The 23,081-nt window shown below is 42.0% G+C and overlaps 2 protein-coding genes across 3 annotated transcripts in view; both read left to right on the plus strand.

Annotated features, from left to right (window-relative positions):
- Positions 1–12,813, plus strand: part of LOC141987269 (sperm flagellar protein 2-like) — a 68,038-nt gene extending 55,225 nt beyond the window's left edge. Inside the window, exons 19-23 of the mRNA XM_074952470.1 lie at positions 10,051–11,240; positions 11,350–11,573; positions 11,660–11,868; positions 11,963–12,086; positions 12,210–12,813. Of these exons, the coding sequence (XP_074808571.1) occupies positions 10,051–11,240; positions 11,350–11,573; positions 11,660–11,868; positions 11,963–12,086; positions 12,210–12,585 (2,123 nt within the window). The 3' untranslated portion in view covers positions 12,586–12,813. The remainder of the gene's footprint in view (positions 1–10,050; positions 11,241–11,349; positions 11,574–11,659; positions 11,869–11,962; positions 12,087–12,209) is intronic.
- A 601-nt stretch (positions 12,814–13,414) lies between these two features.
- Positions 13,415–23,081, plus strand: part of LOC141987271 (sperm flagellar protein 2-like) — a 37,736-nt gene continuing 28,069 nt past the window's right edge. The window contains exon 1 of one of the 2 annotated variants that reach the window (XM_074952474.1): positions 13,415–14,110. The gene's annotated coding sequence lies outside the window, so the exon portion shown is untranslated. Of the gene's footprint in view, positions 14,137–23,081 lie in introns of both variants that reach the window. The other variant, XM_074952472.1, reaches the window with a different exon arrangement.

The following is a 23,081-nucleotide window of genomic DNA, read 5'->3' on the forward strand; positions in this document are numbered from 1 at the left end:
TCGACTTCCGGAGTGTTGCACTGTGGTAGCTATCCCACAGTTCCCGCAGTCTCCAGAAATGAGATTCAAAAGTTCGTGGTTCTTTTCCTGTCTACCTGGCCAGTGCATCTGAGTTGAGAGTGCTGTCCAGAGCGGTCACAATAATAGAGCACTCTGGGATAGCTCCCGGAGGCCAATACCATCAAATTGTGTCCACAGTACCCCAAATTCGACCCGGCAAGGCTGATTTAAGCGCTAATCCACTTGTCAGGGGTGGAGTAAGGAAATCGATTTTAAGAGCCTTTAAGTCGAAAAAAAGGGCTTCATCATGTGGATGGGTTTACATCGATTTAACGCTGCTAAATTCGACCTAAAGTCCTAGTGTAGACCAGGGCTCAGCAACAATTGCATCACCTGTAAATATGTGACTGCAAGTACTGGTCTCTCCACTTGCCTTAAGGGTGCACATCACCATGAGTGCGAGGTGAGATATAGGTTGTCATGAACTCATCACCCCAGTGCTCCACTCTCTATTCAATGGGGAGCCAGTGTAGAGTTTGGAATTTCTGTCCTGAGCCCTACATGTGACTGGTTCTGGCTGTCTGAGATAATGCCTTTCCTCCCATGACCTCCCATGTTACACCAGATCTATGAAATTATTTGCTGAATATGGGAGGCAAGTTTAAGCAAAGTTATGTTTTCAAGGATGAGTGCTACACTCTTTCTGTCTCTCAAAAGCAGTAATAAAATTGTCCTTCTGCTGAACATTTTTGAAGAAGGTCAAATCAGTTAGGGATACAGTAGGGCATTTCATTCATCCAACAGCAGATTTTGCATGTATTGACTTAAGACCAGCTGATGGATGCTTATGAGCAGGAAAGAAAGAAGACTGCTAACTCCTAAAAGTTCTGATTATATTGTCTTTTAAATTTTGAAAATCAAACAATCTCTATAAGTAAAGAAAGGAATTTAGTGAAGAGTCTACATCTACATATCTCATGACCACCTTGGTTGTAAAGGTGTCCTTTTCATGGTTACAATGGGTGGTTTAGCCTGGTGGCACGCATCTCCTCTCCTCTCCATTTACAGATGGGGAACTGAGGCATAGAGCGTTTAAGTGACTTGCTCGAGGTTACACAGGAAGTCTGTGGCATGCTCTGCATTGAACCCAGGTGTCCCATGTCCCTGGCCAGTGCCCAAACCACTGGGGCCATACGTCTTTAGTGAGGAGTCCAGTTTGACCCTGATTCTGCAGACACATGCTTTATGATTTGCAGGATTGGGCCTATACCAGGATATCTTCTAACACAAATACCAAGCCACGAAGGTATAGATCCTGATATGTAGGTTGTAGATGGAGGTAGTCCAGTGGTCCAAAGAGCTATTGAATGAGCTCACGCTCATAGCTGTTAATTAATTTGATTATCAATGGGAAGAACTGCACATGAGAGATTATCCCTGTGCTACATTTACAGCTATTGTTAAAGCTAAATAATAAACTACGTACAACTAGAATAAAGCTGTTAAAAAGTTTTAAAATCCCATTATTGAAAATTAAAGTTAATTCAATAAGTAGAAATCGACAGCTAGTTAAAAATTGCAGCAAAATCTGTGCTGAACAGCCATTCACAGCCAGAGACCTGTTGTTTCCAGGAGGTGATCTTCTATTAAAGTGAAGCAGAAGTGTATCTTAAGACAAAAGGTTGCTATTAAGGATAGTCTGTTGTGCAGGTTTCACTCTAATGTAGAATTCAGGTGTGTTAGAGCCAATAGCAAAAGGTACTATAGAAGTTTCAAATAATCCAGTCCATTTATTTCACAAGATAAGGTATCACTGGGAAATATATAGGTTATTACAGTGGATGTCCTGTTTTTTGTTCTCTTGGGTCTGTGATTCCAAACAAATTCCCATCATTCAAGTTTTCTGAGCTGTTGGAGCACAGGGGTGTCTTGCACACCTTTTTTAAGTTCCACAGGCTGCACCCCAAATTCCAAGGTGAGTTTATTTCTGCCATCTTTCAATAGAGAAGCTTCCCAGGATTTGTCAGCACTTCAGTGGTGAGGGTCTGCTTTCCAGTGATGCTGTACAGGATTTTTTTCAGCATGTTTTTCCTTGGTCAGGCTCCTAATATTAAAGGCTTACTCTGCAACCGGTACTCACATTGGATAGTACTTGCTCATGTAAGTAGTCTCGTGAACTCAATTTAGTGGGACTACTATTGAACAAACATTAATTGATTTGAGTAAGGGATGCACAATCAGGGCCTAAAAAAGTAGTTTTGGTCTAAAAAGAATTTTTTGTGCATGGCTCCTACTTTTTGAGTAGTGCCCAATTACACTACTGACCCTTTTGGAACTTAGTTCCTATGTTACTGCTCCATTTACAGCATAGGTGATTTCTGTGCCATTAGTGCATTGGCCTAATTTTGTTTCACCTGATTATCTGGTGTTTCAACAAGGCATTGACTTACTGCCTTTCATGGTGCTGATTACACAATGAGATTAGGCCTCAACACATTGAATGTGGATGAGGATGGTGTGGATTGCACCCTCAGCAAGTTTGCAGATGACACTAAACTGGGAGAAGTGGTAGATACGCTGGAGGGTGGGGATAGGATACAGAGGGACCTAGACAAATTGGAGGATTGGGCCAAAAGAAATCTGATGAGGTTCAACAAGGACAAGTGCGAAGTCCTGCACTTAGGACGGAAGAATCCAATGCATCGCTACAGACTAGGGACCGAATGGCTTGGCAGCAGTTCTGCAGAAAAGGACCTAGGGGTTACAGTGGACGAGAAGTTGGATATGAGTCAACAGTGTGCCCTTGTTGCCAAGAAGGCCAATGGCATTTTGGGTTGTATAAGTAGGGGCATTGCCAGCAGATCGAGGGACGTGATCGTTCCCCTCTGTTCGACATTGGTGAGGCCTCATCTGGAGTACTGTGTCCAGTTTTGGGCCCCACACTACAAGAAGGATGTGGAAAAATTGGAAAGAGTCCAGCGGAGGGCAACAAAAATGATTAGGGGACTGGAACACATGACTTATGAGGAGAGGCTGAGGGAACTGGGGATGTTTAGTCTTCAGAAGAGAAGAATGAGGGGGGATTTGATAGGTGCTTTCAACTACCTGAAAGGGGGTTCCAAAGAGGATGGCTCTAGACTGTTCTCAGTGGTAGCAGATGACAGAACAAGGAGTAATGGTCTCAAGTTGCAGTGGGGGAGGTTTAGGTTGGACATTAGGAAAAACTTTTTCACTAGGAGGGTGGTGAAACACTGCAATGCGTTACCTAGGGAGGTGGTGGAATCTCCTTCCCTAGAAGTTTAAGGTCAGGCTTGACAAAGCCCTGGCTGGGATGATTTAGTCGGGGATCGGTCCTGCTTTGAGCAGGGAGTTGGACTAGATGACCTCCTGAGGTCCCTTCCAACCATGATATTCTATGATTCTGTGATTCTATGAATACTCAATACCTTAAGCATTGAGTCATGAATCTCCTCAGCACAAAGCTTGTTTCTTTTTAGATACATGGGAGGAAAGGCAGTTCTTTCAACATGCCAAGTGTTCATCTGCTTCCATCCCACAGTTCAAATCTTTAGATCTGAACATCAACACACTTGCTGCCTTATTCTCTCTTTGTCTTGCTGACCTCATTTATAGGATGGAGAAAGGAAGACACTCCAGTGGTTTCAGAAAATGCCCATATTATAATTGTATTAAATTCTTCATGGACAGACACAATTACATCAGCAGTCTCAGCAGAGCCATGACTAACTGGAGTGTGTGATTGTATGTCACCTGATGTCAGAAGTTCTAGAGAGCATTTAAAAGCCTTCCGGGCCCTGTTGAAATGGTAGGGACTTGAAGTCAGAGTTTCTCATTACAGTAACCACATGCCCCACTATTCTCTCCATTGTCCACGGCTGTGTCAACAAAAATGGATAAGTACATTAGCTAAATGTCTCTGCTAAATGCTAAGCAGCAAAGTTGTTACAATTTTGATACTTAATTTGTCATCAATGTCTGAGTAGCATAGCACTGACTTGTATGTGGCAGTTCATACCTCTCAGAGCCATTTTTCAGGCTGGCTGTTTGAAGACTTAAGAAAAAAACACTATACCTGTTTAAATTCTATTCACATGGGAAGAGTTAAGGCAATCAAAAGGTCTAGAAACTTAACTTTTTAATGAAAGCTTAGATTTTACTGCACAATTCTGTGGCAAGGATGGACTGGTTTATACAACAGATTCTTCCACAGTGCACTGCCTTGAGTGACTCAATGCACCATCCTGTTGGTGCTTCACCACTCCTTGTGAAGTGAGACATTGCTTTAAACTATGCTTTTCAGCCCATGTCAAGAGGGGACCAGCTTTGTGTATTTGCTGGCACTCAACCAAGACTTCCGGTGACCCTTCTTGAAATAGTGCTATACAGGTATATGAGACAGTGGATCTTAAAAAGTAACAGTAGGGGATATCACATGACTTGATGTCTACTTCCAGACAAATTACTATGATGATAACATGGACCTTTGCACTGATATCGATACCTCAAAGCACTGTCTTGATGACAAGGCAGAGAAGAACCAGACAGAGCTTCGTCTGTATTTAGTGCTAAGGCTTGTGCCCTGTTCCATCAGAACCTTTGTCACACATCCAGTGCTATTCTTAGCACACTTACCACTGGCACTCCTTGTGATGGTGTACTCAACAGCTCCTTGAGACTGCCTGTGCTACCAATGCCAACTTTTCCACTGGCACTACAACCTGCATGGCTGTTTGGGACTGAAGGGACACCTGTGAGGAAGAAGACAAGGAGGAGGAGTGCTATTATGGCACAGAGGAAACTAGTGATTCTTCAGAGGTCAAATATATTTTCACAAGGGAAGATACGTGTAATGACTCTGTCCTGCAGGATGTCACTTTCCCAAGTTTTTGAATTGGATAGCTAGGTCACCAGTTTTCCTTTAAGACCTGATTCTGCCACTGTTGTACAGTACTACTCAGCAGAAGTACTCAATAAATAATCCCATTTTCTTCAGTGGAACTACTTGTGGAAAAGACCCGTACTCACTGTGAATAAGTACAGAACTTGTGCTTAGTCCTTAGTCCCTCACTAGAAGACACTAGGAACTGAGACTGATCAATTCTTAGATCATATTCGTTTTTGAATAGGATTGCACTAACCATTACAATAGGGTGTAAGATACTATGGAGCAAACTCACAGAGCACCCCCTTGTGCCAGGACACACATTGCAGGGGTTCTTCTGCTCTAGCACCCAATATTGTCCATCATACTGGTGCTGTAGCAGTCTGCAGCTTCCATAGCCTGCTCTTGTCTCCTCTCAGTTCAATGGCCTTCTGAGGGCAACAGAAAAGTCCAATGAGGAAAAAATCCAGAGTCCAGTGGTCTTTATGCTTGGCCTTTGATGCCCATGTGGACCTCATCTGTCTTTTGCCTCTTTCAGTCCCACGGCCTGCACCTCCCCTCTTGCTGGAGGAGAGATAGGGGAACCCAGGCCTGCCCTCTCCTCTGGGTTCCAGCCCAGGGACCCTGTGTTAGGCAGCTAAGAACTGCTCCTTCTAATCCCTTGCTGTTTCTTCAGGCTGCTCCTACCTTTTCCCTGTTTTGTCCTTGTCTTTCACAGGGGCTGCAGATTCCTCTATTCCCGCTCTAGAGTTCTGTCTCCTCATGTGGCTTTTCCCCAGCCAGTTATTGAGGAGCTTCCTTAAGGCTACTCCCAGCCTCTTTGGTAGCAGCTGGGTTGTACTTCATAAAGCCCGTTTTTGTCTTGCTTTGTCCTTAAGACAGGAGTCCCACACAGCCGTTTGCCTGGAACTGGAGTTGCGGTTCAGGCAGTCCCTCGTATCTCTTCTTAAGACAGGAGTTCCCCAGCTCTTTTCCTTGTAGCTGGGGTTGTAATTTAGGTTAACAGTAGAGCCTTAGCCTGCTTTTACTTCAGCTGGTCCCTTTTCCCTATTAGTCTGCAATAGGGGAACTGTTTTAGTTTGTTGAGAATTTTTGATGTTATATTTTTATTTTAGAGACATCCCTGGAGAGTGGGGAATGTACCAGAAATGTATTTGGATTAGAGAAAATTGCTTACTTGTAATTGCTATTCTCTAGCAATACGTGTTGTGATAGACCACCAGTAATCTGCCTTCCTGTTATGTATTTTGAGGTTTCTGTTGCTATTTTTTAATAAATAAATTGTAGAAGTATTTCATTTCCCCCTAAGGAGGAACTGGCAGCTGACCTGCAAAAAGGTAGTGATGATGATGATGAGCGATCGCTTGTTACCGAGTATGATCATCTTCCATGGGAGTTATGTGTCCTCAGGTGGCTAATACAGCCAATCCTTGAACCACAAGTTCTATTACAATGAGGGCAGATGTTTTCAGGTTCAACAGAAGGCTGTTGACCATGACTGGAAGCCAGTTTCTCTTTCCTCCTGCACCTCTTGTCCTCTTCAGCTTGTCGGCGAGCAAGTTCAAAATGCAGGGGACCATCATGTAGGACTTTACTCCATTTTAAGCGATCCTGTGCAGGTGTCTCCCAAATGTCAATGTCAATATTACACTTTTTTAGGTTGTCCTTCAGCAAGTCCTTATAATGCTTCCATTGTCCACCCACGTTATGGTGCCCTTTTTTCAGCTGAGAGAACAGGACCTGTTTTGGGAGTCGATGGTGTGGCATCCGGACAATGTGACCAGTCCAGTGGAATTGCTGATTGATTATCATTGCCTCAATACTGGTGGTCTTTGCCTCTTCCAGAACACTAATATTGGTGCGCCTGTCTTCCCATTTGATCTTCAGAAACTTACAAAGGCAGTGTTGATGGTGCCTTTCAAGGACTTTCAAGTGGTGTCTATAGGTTGTCCAAGTTTCAGACCCATACAACAGTGTTGGGAGAATAACGGCTTGATAAACAAGAAGCATGGTGTCTGTCTGAATGTCGTGATCTTCAAAAACCCTGTGCCATAAACGATAAAAATCTACACTGATACAGCTCAAGCCATATTGAATTTCTGCATCAGTATCTGCCTTGGATGAAAGCTGACTTCCAAGGCAGAGGAAATGATCGACATTCTCCAGTGCCACTCCATTGATTTTGATAGATGGGGCATGTAATACCTCTTTTGGAGAGGGCTGATAGAGCATGTTATTCTTCTTGATATTAAGAGTGAAACCAAGACAGGCATAAGCATCGGCAAACACATTTAGGATAGTTTGAAGATCTTTCTAAGAGTGGGCAAAGATTGCGTTGTCATCAGCATACTGAAATTCAACAATAGATGTTGTGGAGATCTTACTCTGCTAATCCTGAACAGCTTTCCATCCATTCTGCAAATGATTTCAATGCCAGCTGTAAAGTTCCCAGCAATTAGGTAAGGATTAAAGCAGTAAAAAATGCAAACATGGTTGGAGCGATGATACAGTCCTGTTTCACTCCTGTTTGTACTTTGAAAGGTTCACTCTGGGAGCCAGTGCTGCTCAGAACAGTCGCTTTCATGTTATCATGAAGCAACATTGATGTATTTATCAGGACATCCAATCATATAAAATACAGTCCAGAGGACACGGCAATTCACTGAATCGAAGTCTTTAGTTAGATCAATAAAAGCCATGTACAGTGGTCAGTTGTGCTCCCGACACTTTTCTTGCACCTGCTGTGCTGTGAAGATCATATCCACAGTTCAACAACATGGTCAAAAACCACTCTAACTCCAGTAAAATTTCTTCTGACGGGCAGAAGGTGGGTTGCAAGGATCCAGGCCAGAACTTGTCTGCAATGGCTAGGAGGGAGATACCACAATAATTTCCACAATCCACTTTATCCCCTTTCTTGAATAGGGTGACAATCAGGGCATCCCTCATTTCACTGGGTATCTCCTCCTTTATCCAGATTTTAAGGATAAGCAGGTCCACCATCTTTAAAGATTTCAGTGGGGATCTCATCTAGACCTGCTGCCTTGTTGTTCTTCATCTGTTTGTGGCATTGTGTGTACTGCAGGGATGGTGCAAGATGTCCTCTCTGGAAACCAAGCTTGAGGGGTTCCCACCATGCCTGCATGCAGGAGCCTGCCTCCATGAACAGTGATGTGTTGCAGTATATATCTTGAAATATTAGTCATTTCAGGCAAGTCATCACCTCATGCATACCTATGAAGAGGAGAATAAACTTCTAGAACAGGAAACTATTGGCTAGATTGTGATTTTAGGCACAGCTATGAGTAATGGGCGATGTGTACGCTTCACCATCCCAGGAGTAGTTCCCATAGACATTGTGCTTCCAAGACACCCCCTTGAGTCACATTTCCTCTTCTTCCTTGTTCCCTGGGAGTAGTGATTTTCTACTGCTCTATACCAGCAGCAATTTTTCTGCCGGCCAGCAAGGAACATAAGTGGAGCCAAAACTCTGCACTATCTATCTGCTTTGGGTTGAAGTAAGTAAGCATGTAGCACAAGATTATTCTTAGGAGTCTAGGCCCAAGGGAGTAAGAGGAGCCCTTATTCCACCTCTTTCTCTTGCATGAGTGTATTAATTAAATTGGAGAAGATGGGGATTAGTACAAGAATCGAAGGGTGGGTAAGGAACTGGTTAAAGAGGAAACTACAACGGGTCATGCTGGAAGGTGAACTGTCAGGCTGAAAGAAGGTTACTAGTAGAGTTCCTCAAGGATCAGTCTTGGAACCAGTCTTTTTGAACATTTTCATTAGTGACCTTGGCACAAAAAGTGGGAGTGTGCTAATAAAAATCTGTGGATGACAAAGTTGGGAGGTATTGCCAGTATGGCGAAGGACCAGAATATCATACAAGAAGATTTGGACAATCTTGAAAACTGGAATAATAGAAATTAGATGAAATTTAGTAGTGCAAAGTGGCAGGTCAAGCACTTATAGGTCAACAGCAAAAATTCCTGCTGTAAGGTGGTCACATATCAATTGGAAGCTACAGAGAAGGAGAAAGGTGTATTGGTCAACCACAGGATGACTATGAACTGCCAATGTGATGTAGCCATGAAAAAGGCTAATGCAATTCTAGGGTGCATTAGGTGAGGTATTTCAAATAGAGAGAGTGAATTTTTATTACCATTATACATGGCATTGGTGAGATGTCATCTGGAATAGTGTGTGCAATTCTGGTCTCCCATTTTTAAGAAATATTAATTCAAACTGGAACAGGTGCAAAGAAGAGCTACTGGGATGAACAGAAGACTGGAGTACCTATCTTACAAGAGGAGAGTTAAGGAGCGTGGCTTATTTAGGCTAACAAAATGAAGGATGAGCGGAGATATGATTGCTCTCTATAAAGACATCAGAGGATAAATACCAGGAAGGGAGAGGAATTATTAAGTTAAGGCACAAGATGTTGACACGAGAACAAATGGATAAAAACTGGCCATCAATAAGTTTAGGCTTGAAATTAGACCAATGTTTCTAGCCATCAGAGGAATAAAATTCTGGAACAGCCTTTCAAGGGGAGTAGTGGCGGCAAAAAATCTAACATTTCAAGATTTGAGCTTGATAAATTTGTGAAGGGGATGGTATGATTAAATTGCCTACAATGGCAAATAGCCCATCTGTGAATGCTGTTAGCAAATATCTCCAATGGCCAAAGATCGGACACTAGTTTGAGAAGGCTCTGAGTTACCCAGAGAATTCTTTCCCTGGCTGGTGGGTCTCACCCACATGCTCAGGGTCTAACTCCTTGTGATATTAGGAGTCAAGAATGAATTTCACCTAAGATCAGATTGGCAGAGACCCTGGGTTTTTGGTTGTTGTTTTTCTCCCCCCTTTCTCTGCGGCATGGAGCATGGGTCACTTGCTGGTTTGAACTAGAGAAAATGGTGGATTCTCTGTAATTTTAAGTCTTTAAATCAAAATTTGAGGACTTCAGTAACTTAGTCAGAGGTTATGGGCCTATTACAGGAGTAGGTAGGTGAGGTTCTGTGGCCTGTGATGTGCAGGAGTCAGACTAGATGATCATGATAGTTCTGTCTAGCCTTAAAGTTTGTGAGTGTATGAGTTCAAATCACATCCAAGCCCCAAATAATGATTTTTTTAAATTGTAGCCATAAAAGCATTGAAGCATTTTAAAAGCAAGAATATCCCTCCTAACAAGAGCAAAGTCAGTGACGAAGGAAAAGAGAAACAATGTTTTGAACATCAAGCAAAGGGTAATCACCAGTTTCTGAAAACATGGCTAACGAAATACCCCTGGTTAAAGTATGATGGTAAAAGAGGAGTAATGTTCTGTGCCCTGTGTCGCAAGCATAATGTGAACTTGGGGGAAAATATACATAATTTTTGTTCTGGGACTGACATCTTTAAGCTTGAATTTATAAATATACATCACAGCAGTGAAGCTCATGCCTGGGCTAGTTGCATGGAAGCCGCCAGCAATGCCACAGGAGACCAAGCTTCTACTGAGCAGATGTTAAAGAGCATGAGCAAAGTAACTTTAGGACGAATAGAAAATATTTTTAGAACATGCCATGCTATAGCCAAGTGTGGACGTCCTTTTACAGACCTTGATTGGATGTGCAAACTGGATGACATGAAAGGTGTGGATATTGGTTCTATGTTTAGAAATGACAAGTCAGCAAGAACATTTATACATTATATTGCTGAAGTAGAACGTAGGGCCTTGAAAGAGAAACTCGAAAAATGTAAGTTCTTCTCCCTCATTAGTGATGGAGTCGCAGACAATGCAATCAAAGAAGCTGCAGTTGTATATGTACGCTTTGCCTATGAAGGAAAAGTCCACTGCCAGATTGTTGGGGTTCAATCAGTTGACAAGTCTGATGCTTCAACTATAAAAAATGCCATTGTGAAAACTTTGCAAATAAATCTTCAGCTCAATCTGTCAAGTCAAGACTGGTCAAGAAAACTAGTTGGGTTTGGGAGTGATGGTGCAGATGTCATGGTAGGAGAAAACAATGGGGTAGCTAAGCTGCTGAAGGAAATTCAGCCTTGTGTGCAGTCGGTGCATTGTTTTGCTCATCGACTTGAACTGGCTTATAAGGGAGCACTGAAAAGCATTCAGCTATACACCACTCTAAGTGGTCTCTTGCAAAATATATATTACTTTTATCATAACTCACCTCTAAATAAGAGCAATCTCAATTCCACATATGAAACCCTTAAGCTACGTCCAGCGATTCCCTCTCGAATTGGAGGCACCCGATGGCTTTCTCGCCTACAGACAGCTCTCCAGATCCTTCTTAAGGGTTACCCTGCAATTCTCCTGCATATGAGTAAGGTAAGTGCTTTAAAATTTTTATGTATCTTGACCAAAATAAAAAAAAAGCAAACTCATGGCTACTTGTTTGTCACCATTTTCATTGACATGTATTATTTTTCTTGTTGAGTTCCAGATGCAAGGAGACCCAAGTGCCTCAAATCACCAAAAAGTCAAAGGCCTTCTAAAGCTTCTTCTGCAAATGGAGGTTGTCAAGTTCTCTCATTTCTTGCTGGATATCATTAATGTCCTCAACATTCTATCCCGTGTTACTCAGGATCGTAACTCTTCCATTGCAGATATATTTGCAACCATGCAGTCGACACTGGAAACACTCCAAATGTATAAAACAAGGTGAGTGTGTTTAACCATTACACCAGATGTTTTACCTTAAAGTGTAAGAAAAGATTAATATTTGTTTTGTATTCTACATTTTTCAGATCTGGTCCAAAGGAACGCCTAGTTGATGCAGTTACACACTTTCATGGTCACCAGCTTGTAGGAAATGGAAATATCTTACCAGTACGAACCAAAGTATTAAGTAATCTGGTGAGGAGGCTACGTGATTGCTTTTGTGATGCCAGCCAAGATGTTTTGAGAGCTACCACCATTGGAAGTTTTAAACTTTGGCCAGACAAGATCAAACAAGGTATGGAAAACTATGCACTGGCTATCTGAATAAATCCGAATTATTTGTGTTTTTCTTTAAGTTATGCCGATGTTTTCTTTCACCTTTGGTACAGAATTTGGTGAAAGGGAGGTGTCCATCCTAACTAAGCATTATGAACCAATACTGGAAGGTGCCAATGTAAAAGTTGATGAGGTTGACACTGAATGGAGCATGCTGAAATTAGAGCTATATGACAGGTAATAAAGATACTGAAATTGTGAAAGTTCATCAAACTAAAAATGTTTGAAGTCAGTGTGTTTAAAGATTATGCAAAATCTACATGGCCAATTTTTTTATTTATTTTTTGCTATGCTTTTTAGATTTCAGAACATTCGGAGTTTGACATGGGATTCAGTGAACTCAGATTACTCTCACAAGTATCCTAACATCCTGATGCTGGTAGATTTGATCCTAACACTTCCTGCAAGTTCAGCTGAGGCAGAGCGTGGCTTCAGTCAAGTGAAGCTTACCATGATGCAACTGCACTCTAAAGGAATGTCTGAAAGTGTGACTGATCTCATGATAATTCAGCTGAATTCCCCAGACATCAAAAAGTTTGACCCAGAGAAGGCTATTCATTTGTGGAATAGTGCTTGGCAGAGACATAGAAGACTACAGACTGTCTATATGATAACTAATGGAAGATCAGATTGCTCCTCAGACTCTGATTTTGATAGTCATTATGGGAGTGATTAGAGTAGTGCAACATAACCAGTTTTCATTTTTGTATTATGCATGGAGATTTTTGTAACATTCCTTGAAAATTTAGCCAAAGCAAATATTACACTAAGTTCACAAAAATTTAGCATTGCAAAGATGGCAGCCATTATATGTCCACTACTGAATCTCCAATAGCTTCTCCCATCTGCCCATATACACTTGATATAAAACCAATACCAGGACCGAACCCAAAGATAATTTAAAAATATGTTACTCTAGAGGACTTCATGCCATTAGTGGCTCCTCTCATTTGTGGGACAGTATGATGTCTTGTGGTTTGTTTTCATTTATTATTCATGATTGAATTGTAGTACACTACATCCAATATGGTTACCTGTAATCTCAGCCACAAACTTGATTTAAACAAGTGTCTTGAAATAGTTGTTTAAGAAAGATCATTGGTAAATCCCTTACTTTTTTTTTAAACAATCAAATGAGAAATACTAACTAACCATTCTTGTCAAATGATGCTTTTCCCCTGTATCCTGTGAATCTGGGCCACACCCCATCCAAAAAATGTGTCTTTCAGTTTATTAGAAGTGGTATAGAATCATAAAAAATGTAGGGCTGGAAGGTACCTTGAGAAGTCATCAATTCCAGCCACTGCACTGAGGCAGGATTAAGTAAACCTAGCCCATCCTTGACAGATATTTGTTTAACTTGCTTTTAAAAACTTTCAAATGACAGGGATTCTAGAAACTTCCTGAGAGCCTATTCCAGATCTTAACTACCCTTATAGTTAGAAAGTTTTTCCTAATATCTAACTTACGTCTCCTCTGCTGCAGATTAAGCCCATTACTTCTTGTCCTACCTCCAGTGGACATGGAGAACAATGGATCACAGTCTTCTTTATAAAAGCCCTTAGCATATTTGAAGACTGTTATCAGGTCACCCCTCAGTTTTCTTTTCTCATGTCTAAACATGACCATTTTTTTAACCTGTCCTCACAGGTCAGATTTTCTAAACCTTGTGTCATTTTTGTTGCTCTTATCTGGATTCTGTCCAATTTGTCCACATCTTTCCTAACTGGATTGATGATTATTTTTCTGTTCTATCTTGGCTGACAACTACTGTAATCTCATGTAAGTTTAACGTTTGTCAAACTTACCCTGCAAAAGACTTTTCTAGAGAGCCAAATTGGAGCCATTCGTACCTATCTGATTGTTGATTGCCTCTGTCAGATGGACACTCAGGATTGTTCAGAGAATTCACAGAATTCATTCTTTGGAATTTTCTACTAAAAGTTCAGTTCCAGTCAAGGGGAAAGACAACCAGTATCAGAAACAGCTTCCAGGAAATTGAGTTTCTACTCTCAAATAATGCCATCAATTTGTATCAGAAGAAAAATGGAGTGAGATGATATTCATTGTCATCAAAAATTTCTTGGGGACTAAGACCCAGACAGGTCTTAAGAAGGTGAAACAACTTTGTGGTAAAATCGAATTTCAAGATGTCACTCACTTCTAAATCAAGAAGATCAGCTGTGTACTCTGGATATAAGGTACCTCAAATGCAAAACTGCAGAAGGTATGTCAGATGTATATGTGTAGTATACACACGAAATACTTTAGATCTAAACAGTTATCAGATTCAATAATATAATAAACACAATTTGTGCAATATAGTTATACAGCCTTTGAATGCATGCTTACTCTAATGGATGGTGGGCTAATCAAGTACAGCTCATTAATGGGCTCAGAACAAGAGGTCAGCGTCATGCACCAGAAGATGGTAGAGTAGCTTTGTAAAAGATACATCTTTTATCAAATGTGAATTTTCAGACAACCACCACGTTCAATTGGCTAAGCATTACTAATCCTATTATTAAGGAACAAAACATGGCATGGTATGTGTTGTGCTAGGTGCATTATTTGGTACATATTGTTGCCAGTTCTCACAATTTTATCATGAGTTTCATGACATTTGGTATGTTTCTTAAAGCACCAGCTCCTGGAGTTGTTAGATTCTCAGTGTTAATTTTATTTTTATTTTAAAGGAAGTTTCAAGCCCTTTTGGTTGTGGAGGAAAGCCAGGAAATCTGACTGCAAAGGGCTCAAACACCAGAAAACAAACAAACAAACAAAACCACCTGAAGTTTTGTTTTTTTAATCTCCTTATTTTTAAGTCAATCTCATGATTTAGCAGGGGCCTGGATCATGATTTTTGAATGCTGGGGATTGGCAATACTGGGTACATTGCTTTAGGTAGATTGCTGCAGAACACTAAAGAAATGGTGCTGTCCCAACATGAAGCATATTCAGAAATGTTTCATTATGGTTCTAAGGTGATTCTGTGCAAATATTATCTCAAAATTAAATGAAGAAAAATAATTAAATCCTTTTTGTTTTTTAAAATATAATCTTACACTCAGAAGAAGTTTCATCATTCACCGAATAAACAAGGAAATACATTAAAATTGGAAAAAGCTATCTAAAAAACCTAAAACTATGTTTTAAAATCTTTTTTTGAATCTTATTTTTCTGCTCTGGACATTAGCCTCTCCCTATCTCCCTGCTGATCTCTCTCCTAATGACATAGTTGGGGGGGAAGGGGCGGGGGAAATAGGCCATGCTACATGTGGAGATACTGAAAGACTTAGGCTGGCTTGGAGAGTCAGTTCTGAAATCATCAGAAGAGATGGGGCTTTAGCTTATGGGAACAATGTGATTACATAGCTCTGCTTACATAGGGACCACATGCACCCACATCTCACCAGCCAGTCATAGTGCTATTAATTGTGATTAATGTTCTCTACCTCTGATTCTCTTTTCATCCCAGTTTCCTTTCCTTTTCTCACAATCACATTCTAGTACTATCCATGAAGGGGTGTTACAAAACTCCATGTAGCTTTACAAAAGGTGAAACTAGGGGATAGCTACATCTTGGGAAGTTGTTGCAGATAGGCAAGAGGCAATTGGGTTTTCAGGAACATGGAGCCAATTAGGGTCCTGTACATCTTACTTCACAGAGACACTGTGAGGAGGAGATATGGGGGAGATAAACAAACTGAGCAATGATGTGATGTAAGGAAAACAGATGGCAGATGTCCAGAGCAGGAGTGACTACAGCCAAAAGAGGAAAATGGCATAAATTAAGGTTAGGACAAAGTTGATAATGGGTTATTTAAAGTTACTTAAAACAACCCAAATCATGGCCATGCTGGAAGAGGAAAGAAAGATCAACAACCTGAAATAAGAATTGTGATATTCCAAATGTTCATGATAAACCACTGGGAAGTTCTAGATTTTAATTTATTAAAATATATAAAAATATACTATATTATCTTAGTCTGTCTACTGCTTTTCTGAGGGACTTTGCTTTCCTTTCCCCTGCACCCACCCACAAATCAGTAAAAGTAAATTTGCGGTAGAGTACCTGATTATTAGATTCATTAAGAACATGCTGCATATGAAGCTTCCCATTAAGGAGCACTTCATGCCACAGATAATGATGTAGGTCTTACCAAACTTATAAAGCTTCCTTTTGATCATGTGACTCTTGTAACCTTGAGTTTTTCCATCATAGTTTATTTTTTTGATGGGTAATAACTTCAAATTATGAAATCTGCGAACCTGGGATTCTGTGTATGTTAGCAAATGGTCCACTAAATGCTAGTTTTATAAGGTGTTTTTTCTCATAATCTATATCCAAATTTATTCCAAAGGTGATATCTGTCTGTTATCCTGCAAATATTTCTTCTCTGTTCCCCAGTCTATTGGAATCACCTTTGGTGTTGAAATTCATGATGGGCCATTTAGGGGTTCAAGTTCTGGATTTCCCTCTCTTACCTTGGCCTCTACCAACAGACGTCATACTTGTCACAACCTATTTCTTCCTTACCAACACACACACACACACACACATCCGTGTGTGACTAACTACTGGCCTCAGTCTACCTCTGCTGCATTAGAACTTATGTAGTGCATTGCTCACCTGTTTTCAAGATTGAAGCCCAGCACACAGACTGTCAGACCTGCTGATTCCCATGATCAGGTAGATACTGAAAACTGTCAGGGCAGCTGGGCAGTATGCTGTGGTTGAACCAGGAGCCGTCACAGGCTGGAAAAAGAGCAGGCACAGGCTTTGGCTGGAGCAGGAGTAGTCTGTCAGAACTACCAGGGAGCTGGGAGTTTCCCCAACAAGATAGTAATGTTGAGCAAACTGGAGGGCTACTTTCACTAGGAGCCAATATACCTACTTGAGGTCACCTGATTAGACCCTTGCTTGTGGATTGGCTGAACCCTCAGGACTTGCAGGGACTTACCTCTGATGACCTATCAGGCTCAGAACACTCAGGTTCAGGGATGACTCATCAGACTCAGAGATGACTCATCCTCTGACTCTGAACACTCATTACAATACACCCCCCCACACACACCTGAAAAGGTTTATCGGGGTATGACTGATGGAATTCTTTAAGTAGGGCAGGTGTATATACATTGTCAGCTGTGCAAGTACATTCCACAAATGATCAGCTGGATCATAACCCTCCCAATCAACAAGGTACATAAGCTTCCTCAGTGAACTTTGGAGTCCAAGATCTGCTTAACCAGGTACTCCTCATGTCCCTGGACCATGACGGGTGCTGGTGGAGGCTGAACTCATCTGGAAAAGGAGTTCTTGAGACATGGAATACTGGATGCATTTTCATCATCTTGGGCAGTTGGAGTTTGAAGGCTACAGAGACTGATCTGCTAGATGGGCCAACATATCGGTAATCCAGCTTTCATGAAGGTCAGGTAGAGACAAAGTCAGCATGGAGAGCCATACTTTATCTCCAACTGTGATGTAACAGGTTCCCTGCCAATGGAGAGTGGCGTACCATTTGAAATCCTGTTTGCTCAGTTCTAGGTGGGCTTTCAACTCTTCCTGGATGCAGTGTAGGTGTTCCACTAGGTTGGAGGCTATGGGTACATGGGAAACTTGTGGCATAGACAGATGGAACTGGGAGTGGAAACCATAGCTGGTATAAAAAGGACTCTGGTGGGTTAATCTCCCACCAGAAATGTTATACGCAAATTTGGCAAAGGGGAGGAGTCAAACCCAGTCATTCTGGTGGTAATTGATTAAACAGTGGAGGTATTGGTCAAGAATTTGGTTTTCATGTTCCATCTGTCCATATGTCTAGCAGTGATAAGCTGAGGAGACCAATAGAGCCACATCCAAGAACTTGAACAGCTCTCTCCGGAAATGTGAAATGAGCTGTGATCTTCAGTCAGATATAATGTTAGACAATAGATCATGGAGTCTGAAGACAGGGTTGAAAAGCAGTCATTCTGTTACTTCCACTGTGGGAATTTGAAGACACAGCATGAAATGGAACATTTTTGTAAATAGGTTGACAATGACTAGCACAATTGTGTGGCACTGGCATTTGGAAGTTCAGTGATAAAATATTTGTAGATAGGTTGAGACAGAGTTCGCAGTGGAATCAAAGTGCCCAGAGGAAGTCTGGCAATGGAAGTCTTCATTCAAGTGCATATGTCACAGGAGTTGATGTACAATTCAATAAACAAATGCAGTTTTGATAACCAAAAGTTCAAGACACCAACCTCTATATTTTCCAGTGACTGAAATGGCCAGCCAGGCACAAATCATGACATAGCCAGAGTATTGCTAGAAGTGGTTGACCATTAGAGATATAAATCTGGTCTTTAACCAAGAGAATCTTGTTCTTGACCAAGAATTTTGAGTCAGGAGCTAGGTCAATTTCAGTCAACATAAGTTTAGCTGCAAGTGGATCAAGGTGCAGGAGGGACTTCACAAGAGACAGCAAGGGTGTTGTTCACTGCCACATTAGCAAAATGGCATGGTTTCAAGATGGTGGCAGGTTTTGGAGTGTCCCATTTCCTTTGTCTTTGTGCTTACTCTTACAACACAACCGTTCCTGGCACCTGAGGGATAAGTCAGGATGAAGTCAAACCTGAAAAAAGGGACCAATGAATATGGCATTGATTGAGAGCTTTTGCAGTTCACAAGTACTCTAGGTTCTTTTATCCACGTATGCCTGGACTGGGAAACATTCACCTTCCAGGTGATGGCACCATTCTTCAAAAGCAGCTTCAATGGCCAGCAATTCTTTGTCACAGATTTCATAGTTTTGCTCCATGTGCATCAGTTTCCAGGATTAAAATGCACAAGGATGAAGCATACCCTGGGGCCCATGTCGCTGTAACCATACTACTCTAGTCACATAATTGGAGGCATCTGCTTCAACAACAAAGGGTTTTGCTGGGTCCGGATGTACCAAGTTGCGTGCTGATGTAAACACTTTCTTTAATTGATCAAAGGTGGACTGGGCTTCTTGTGTACTAGCAAATATACTATTCTTCCAGAGCAGCCAAGTAATCAGGGTCACCACCTTTGAAAACCCCTGGATGAATCGCCAATAAAAATTAACAAATCCCAGGAAATACTGGACATCACAGATATTTCTTGGGGCTACCCAATCCATGATTGTGGATACTCCTGAGGTCCATACCTGTCTTGCTGAGGAAAATGACATAGTTAAGAAGTTCACAGAAAGGTGGGTGTAACTTCTCATGTTTCCTATACAGGCCATTTGCTTGTAGAAACTCAAGTACCAGGCAGACATTTTGGTTGTGTAGTGCTTGATTTTCTGAAAAGATGAGGATGTCATTGTCATGGATCCACAGGGTCTCGTGTAGTCAACCTGTAACCAGTCCCTTGGGAGTGACCCCTCTAGGGCCTAAAGACTCCAAGACTGTGCCTTCAGTCACCAGCAACCCGTGTCTCTCTCCGTGGCTCCCTACAGTGGATCCAGTCAAGGCGGACTCCTACAGGAGGCTTGTATTGTACCCCTTCAGAGATCAGTACTCTTATTATTTACAGCAACAGCAAGCAGCGTTTTCAGAAGAAGATAACAATTTTTAGTCACCTGTTATACAGAAGCTGAAGTCTTTGGGATAGCACAGACAGGCAAAAGTTAAGCCATAGTCCATCCTGACCAAGCCTATATAAATGCCAGCCAAGCTTTGATGGTTTCCATCTGTGTCCATGTTTCTTTATTCCAGTTCCAGGTGAGAGCAGGAAGCCTCTTCCAGAAGCCAACTCTTTATCCCCTTATGGTCATCTCTCAGTCCTTTCTTCTCCAGGCAGGGCCTTGCTGAGTTCACAACTGCACCTGAAGGAACTTCCCACTGTTGAGTATAGATTGTTCAATCATTGGGGCTTCCATTGTACTGCTGGATCCTCTGTTGATCTGGGTTGGTTTCAGCCAGTTCCTTACCAACCCATTCATTTCACCCAGACAACAAGGTGACACACACACACTCACACACCTCATATCTCCTGCATTGTTCTAGGAGGAGTGTTAACCCTTTCCCCTCGGGTGGCAATGCAAAGTACAGGAGGAAACTGAGGCATACATAGGACTTATAGAAATATTACCCAAAAAATGCCACTTCATCACAGTCATCCAGGTAGATCACCATTAACTGGTCTAGATTAGAACATCCATGAAAATGTCATTGACAAAGTTTGGAAATGTGTCTGGGGCACTGGACAGAGTGAAAGGCATAACTAGGTGCTCAAAATGTCCATAACAGGTGAGAAACTCAGTTTGATTTGTCACCCTTCCAAATTCAGACTAGATTGTAAGCACTCTGAAGATAGAGTCTGGTAAATAACTTGTCGTAACCTACCCTTTCCAACAACCTGTTGAAGGGTTGGAAAGGGATACTTGTTTTTAATAGTGATTTTGTTCCACGCATGATATCCTATGCAAAGACACAAGGTGCCACCCTTCTTTTTAACAAACAGAATCGGAGCTCCAGCAGGAGACATGGACAGACAAAGTAAATTCTGTGCAAGATTCTCGACAACATATTATTATAAGGCCCTGAGTTCTGGCTCCAAGAGGAAATAAATCCATCCAAATGGAATTCTGGCCCTCTGGCTGGAAGTTGATGGGGCAGTTATAGGGTCTGTGTCAGTTGTCAGCAGCAGTAGCTTGACTCAAATCATTTCTTGCATCTTCCAAGAGATGTTTGGACCATGGTCTGAGAGCCAGGGAATGCTGAACACGGTCAAGAAGTGTGTTGAATTGGTTAAATTAAACTGCAGAGTTTCGTGATGGTCTTGGATTTCAACCTGGAGGGGTGCAGTTTCATGCATGACCGGACTTGAGGACAGCATGCTACTGTCAGTCAATTCCACTAGGTCTGGGGTGAGGTTCTTCCGCACTGCAAGAAGGTTAGTTTTGGCAAACTCCACATCCATAAAGTTACTAAACATCAGAGTCCACAAGCTCAGAGTTGGATGCAGTTCACCTAAATTATAGTTGGGCTGCAGAGGCAGAGCAAGACCAGCAGGTGTGTAAGGTAACAATTTGTGGCTGCCAAGATACATACATACATTCATAGACAAGATGGGTGAGGTAATATCTTGTATTGGACCAACTTCTGTTGGTGAGAGAGACAAGCTTCTGAGCTTACACAGACCAGTTTTTGAGCTTACCTGAAGAAAAGCTCTATCTCACCAACATCAGTTGGTCCACTAAAAGATCTTACCTCACCCACCTTGTCTCTCTAATATCCTGGAACTTACACAGCTACAACAATACTGCATACAAGATACATGATGGCAGAAGAGGAGGTTCATGTGAAGGACTTGACTCCATGGTTATGTCCAGCTGCAAACCCTCTAATGGGGCTGGACACAGTCTTTCCCAGGTTTTCCAAGGGTCAGTCTTGATTTAAAGGGGCATTCAGTAGTGAAATGGCCTTGTACACCACAGTGTAGGCAAAGTCTGTTCTGCCACCAATACTCCTTTTCCTGATCTGTGAGGTGCCTTTGCCTCACTTTCATCTGCATAGGCTCTGGCCCTGGAGCAGCCTCTGGAGATGGCCAGAATGGAGCAGAGAGAGACTGGGGATGTGGGTTTGTCCTCTTCTTTTCTTGGCATTGCTCAGAGAAATGACTGGTAGTCCAGATATACAATTCAATATATGAGTTTAGAATGGGACAGAAATGGTAGCTCTGGGCTGCCTGGTTCCACTCCATATCAGCAACCAGATGCCAAAAGTAAGCAGCATGTGCCAATCTGGGCCAATGGCCTTGTCAGAGAAACTTCAGCGGCTTTAGTACTACAAGTGCAATTCAGATAGTCTAATGTCAACGAAAAGGTGTGGATGAACTCATTGAAATTAGTAAGGATCAGGCTAACCTATTCCAGAAGTGGCAAGACCCAGTCTAGGGCTTCACTGGTCAATAAATTGATGATAAGCCCACCTTGGTCTGGTCATCAGAATATATTATGGGAACATCAAGAACAAAAGGCAGCATTGGTTAACAAAATCACAAATTTCTGGCAGTTCCCTCCAAACCTTTCCAGAGGGACCATAGCCAGCACTACTAGAGCTGCTGGGATTTGTGAGCAGACAAAGGCATTCTTCAGTTGCAGCTGGGCAAGTTGATCCTGAAGGTTCTGGACCCACTTCATCATCGCAGTGCTGAACATCCCAGGGGGTTTCCATCTCAGGCACTGGAGCCATACATGTAAGGAAAAGTCTGCTCAAATTGTCAGGACAGTCAGACAACCAACCATGGCTTGAGCAGGAGCAGACTTTCAGAATTACCAGGCTGCTGGGATTATCCCTGAGAAGGTAGTGATGTTGAACAGACTGGAGTGGCTGCTTTCATTAGAAGCAACAAAAATGATTAGGGGTCTGGAACACATGACTTATGAGGAGAGGCTGAGGGAACTGGGAATGTTTAGTCTACGGAAGAGAAGAATGAGGGGGGATTTGATAGCTGCTTTCAACTACCTGAGAGGTGGTTCCAGAGAGGATGGTTCTAGACTATTCTCAGTGGTAGAAGAGGACAGGACAAGGAGTAATGGTCTCAAGTTGCAGTGGGGGAGGTTTAGGTTGGATATTAGGAAAAACTTTTTCACTAGGAGGGTGGTGAAACACTGGAATGCGTTACCTAGGGAGGTGGTAGAATCTCCTTCCTTGGAAGTTTTTAAGGTCAGGCTTGACAAAGCCCTGGCTGGGATGATTTAGTCGGGGATCGGTCCTGCTTTGAGCAGGGGGTTGGACTAGATGACCTCCTGAGGTCCCTTCCAACCCTGATATTCTATGATTCTATGATAAGCCTATATACCTGCATTGGGTCACCTATTAGACTCTTGCTTGTGAATTGGCTGGACCCATAGGACTCACAGGGAATAATTACCTTAGATGGTTTATCAAGCTCAGAACAGTCAGGGTCAGGTATGACTCAACAGGCCCAAGGTTGACTCATCAAGCTCAGAACACTCATCACAAAAGCTGGGTAAGCTCTGCAGTAGTGGGGAGTCACAGCCGGAAAGGAGGAAGGGGCATAGAGAGAGAGAATCAGTTCCTAAAACACAGTAGTTATGCTATGTCGTAGTCAAACAGATTTTTAGTGCCCATTGCCATTGAAATTTTTCTTTATTAACTGCCTTCATAGAAGGTCCTTGGTTTTCT

Source organism: Natator depressus, chromosome 5 (genome assembly GCF_965152275.1).
Source record: "Natator depressus isolate rNatDep1 chromosome 5, rNatDep2.hap1, whole genome shotgun sequence".
NCBI lineage: Eukaryota > Metazoa > Chordata > Testudines > Cheloniidae > Natator > Natator depressus.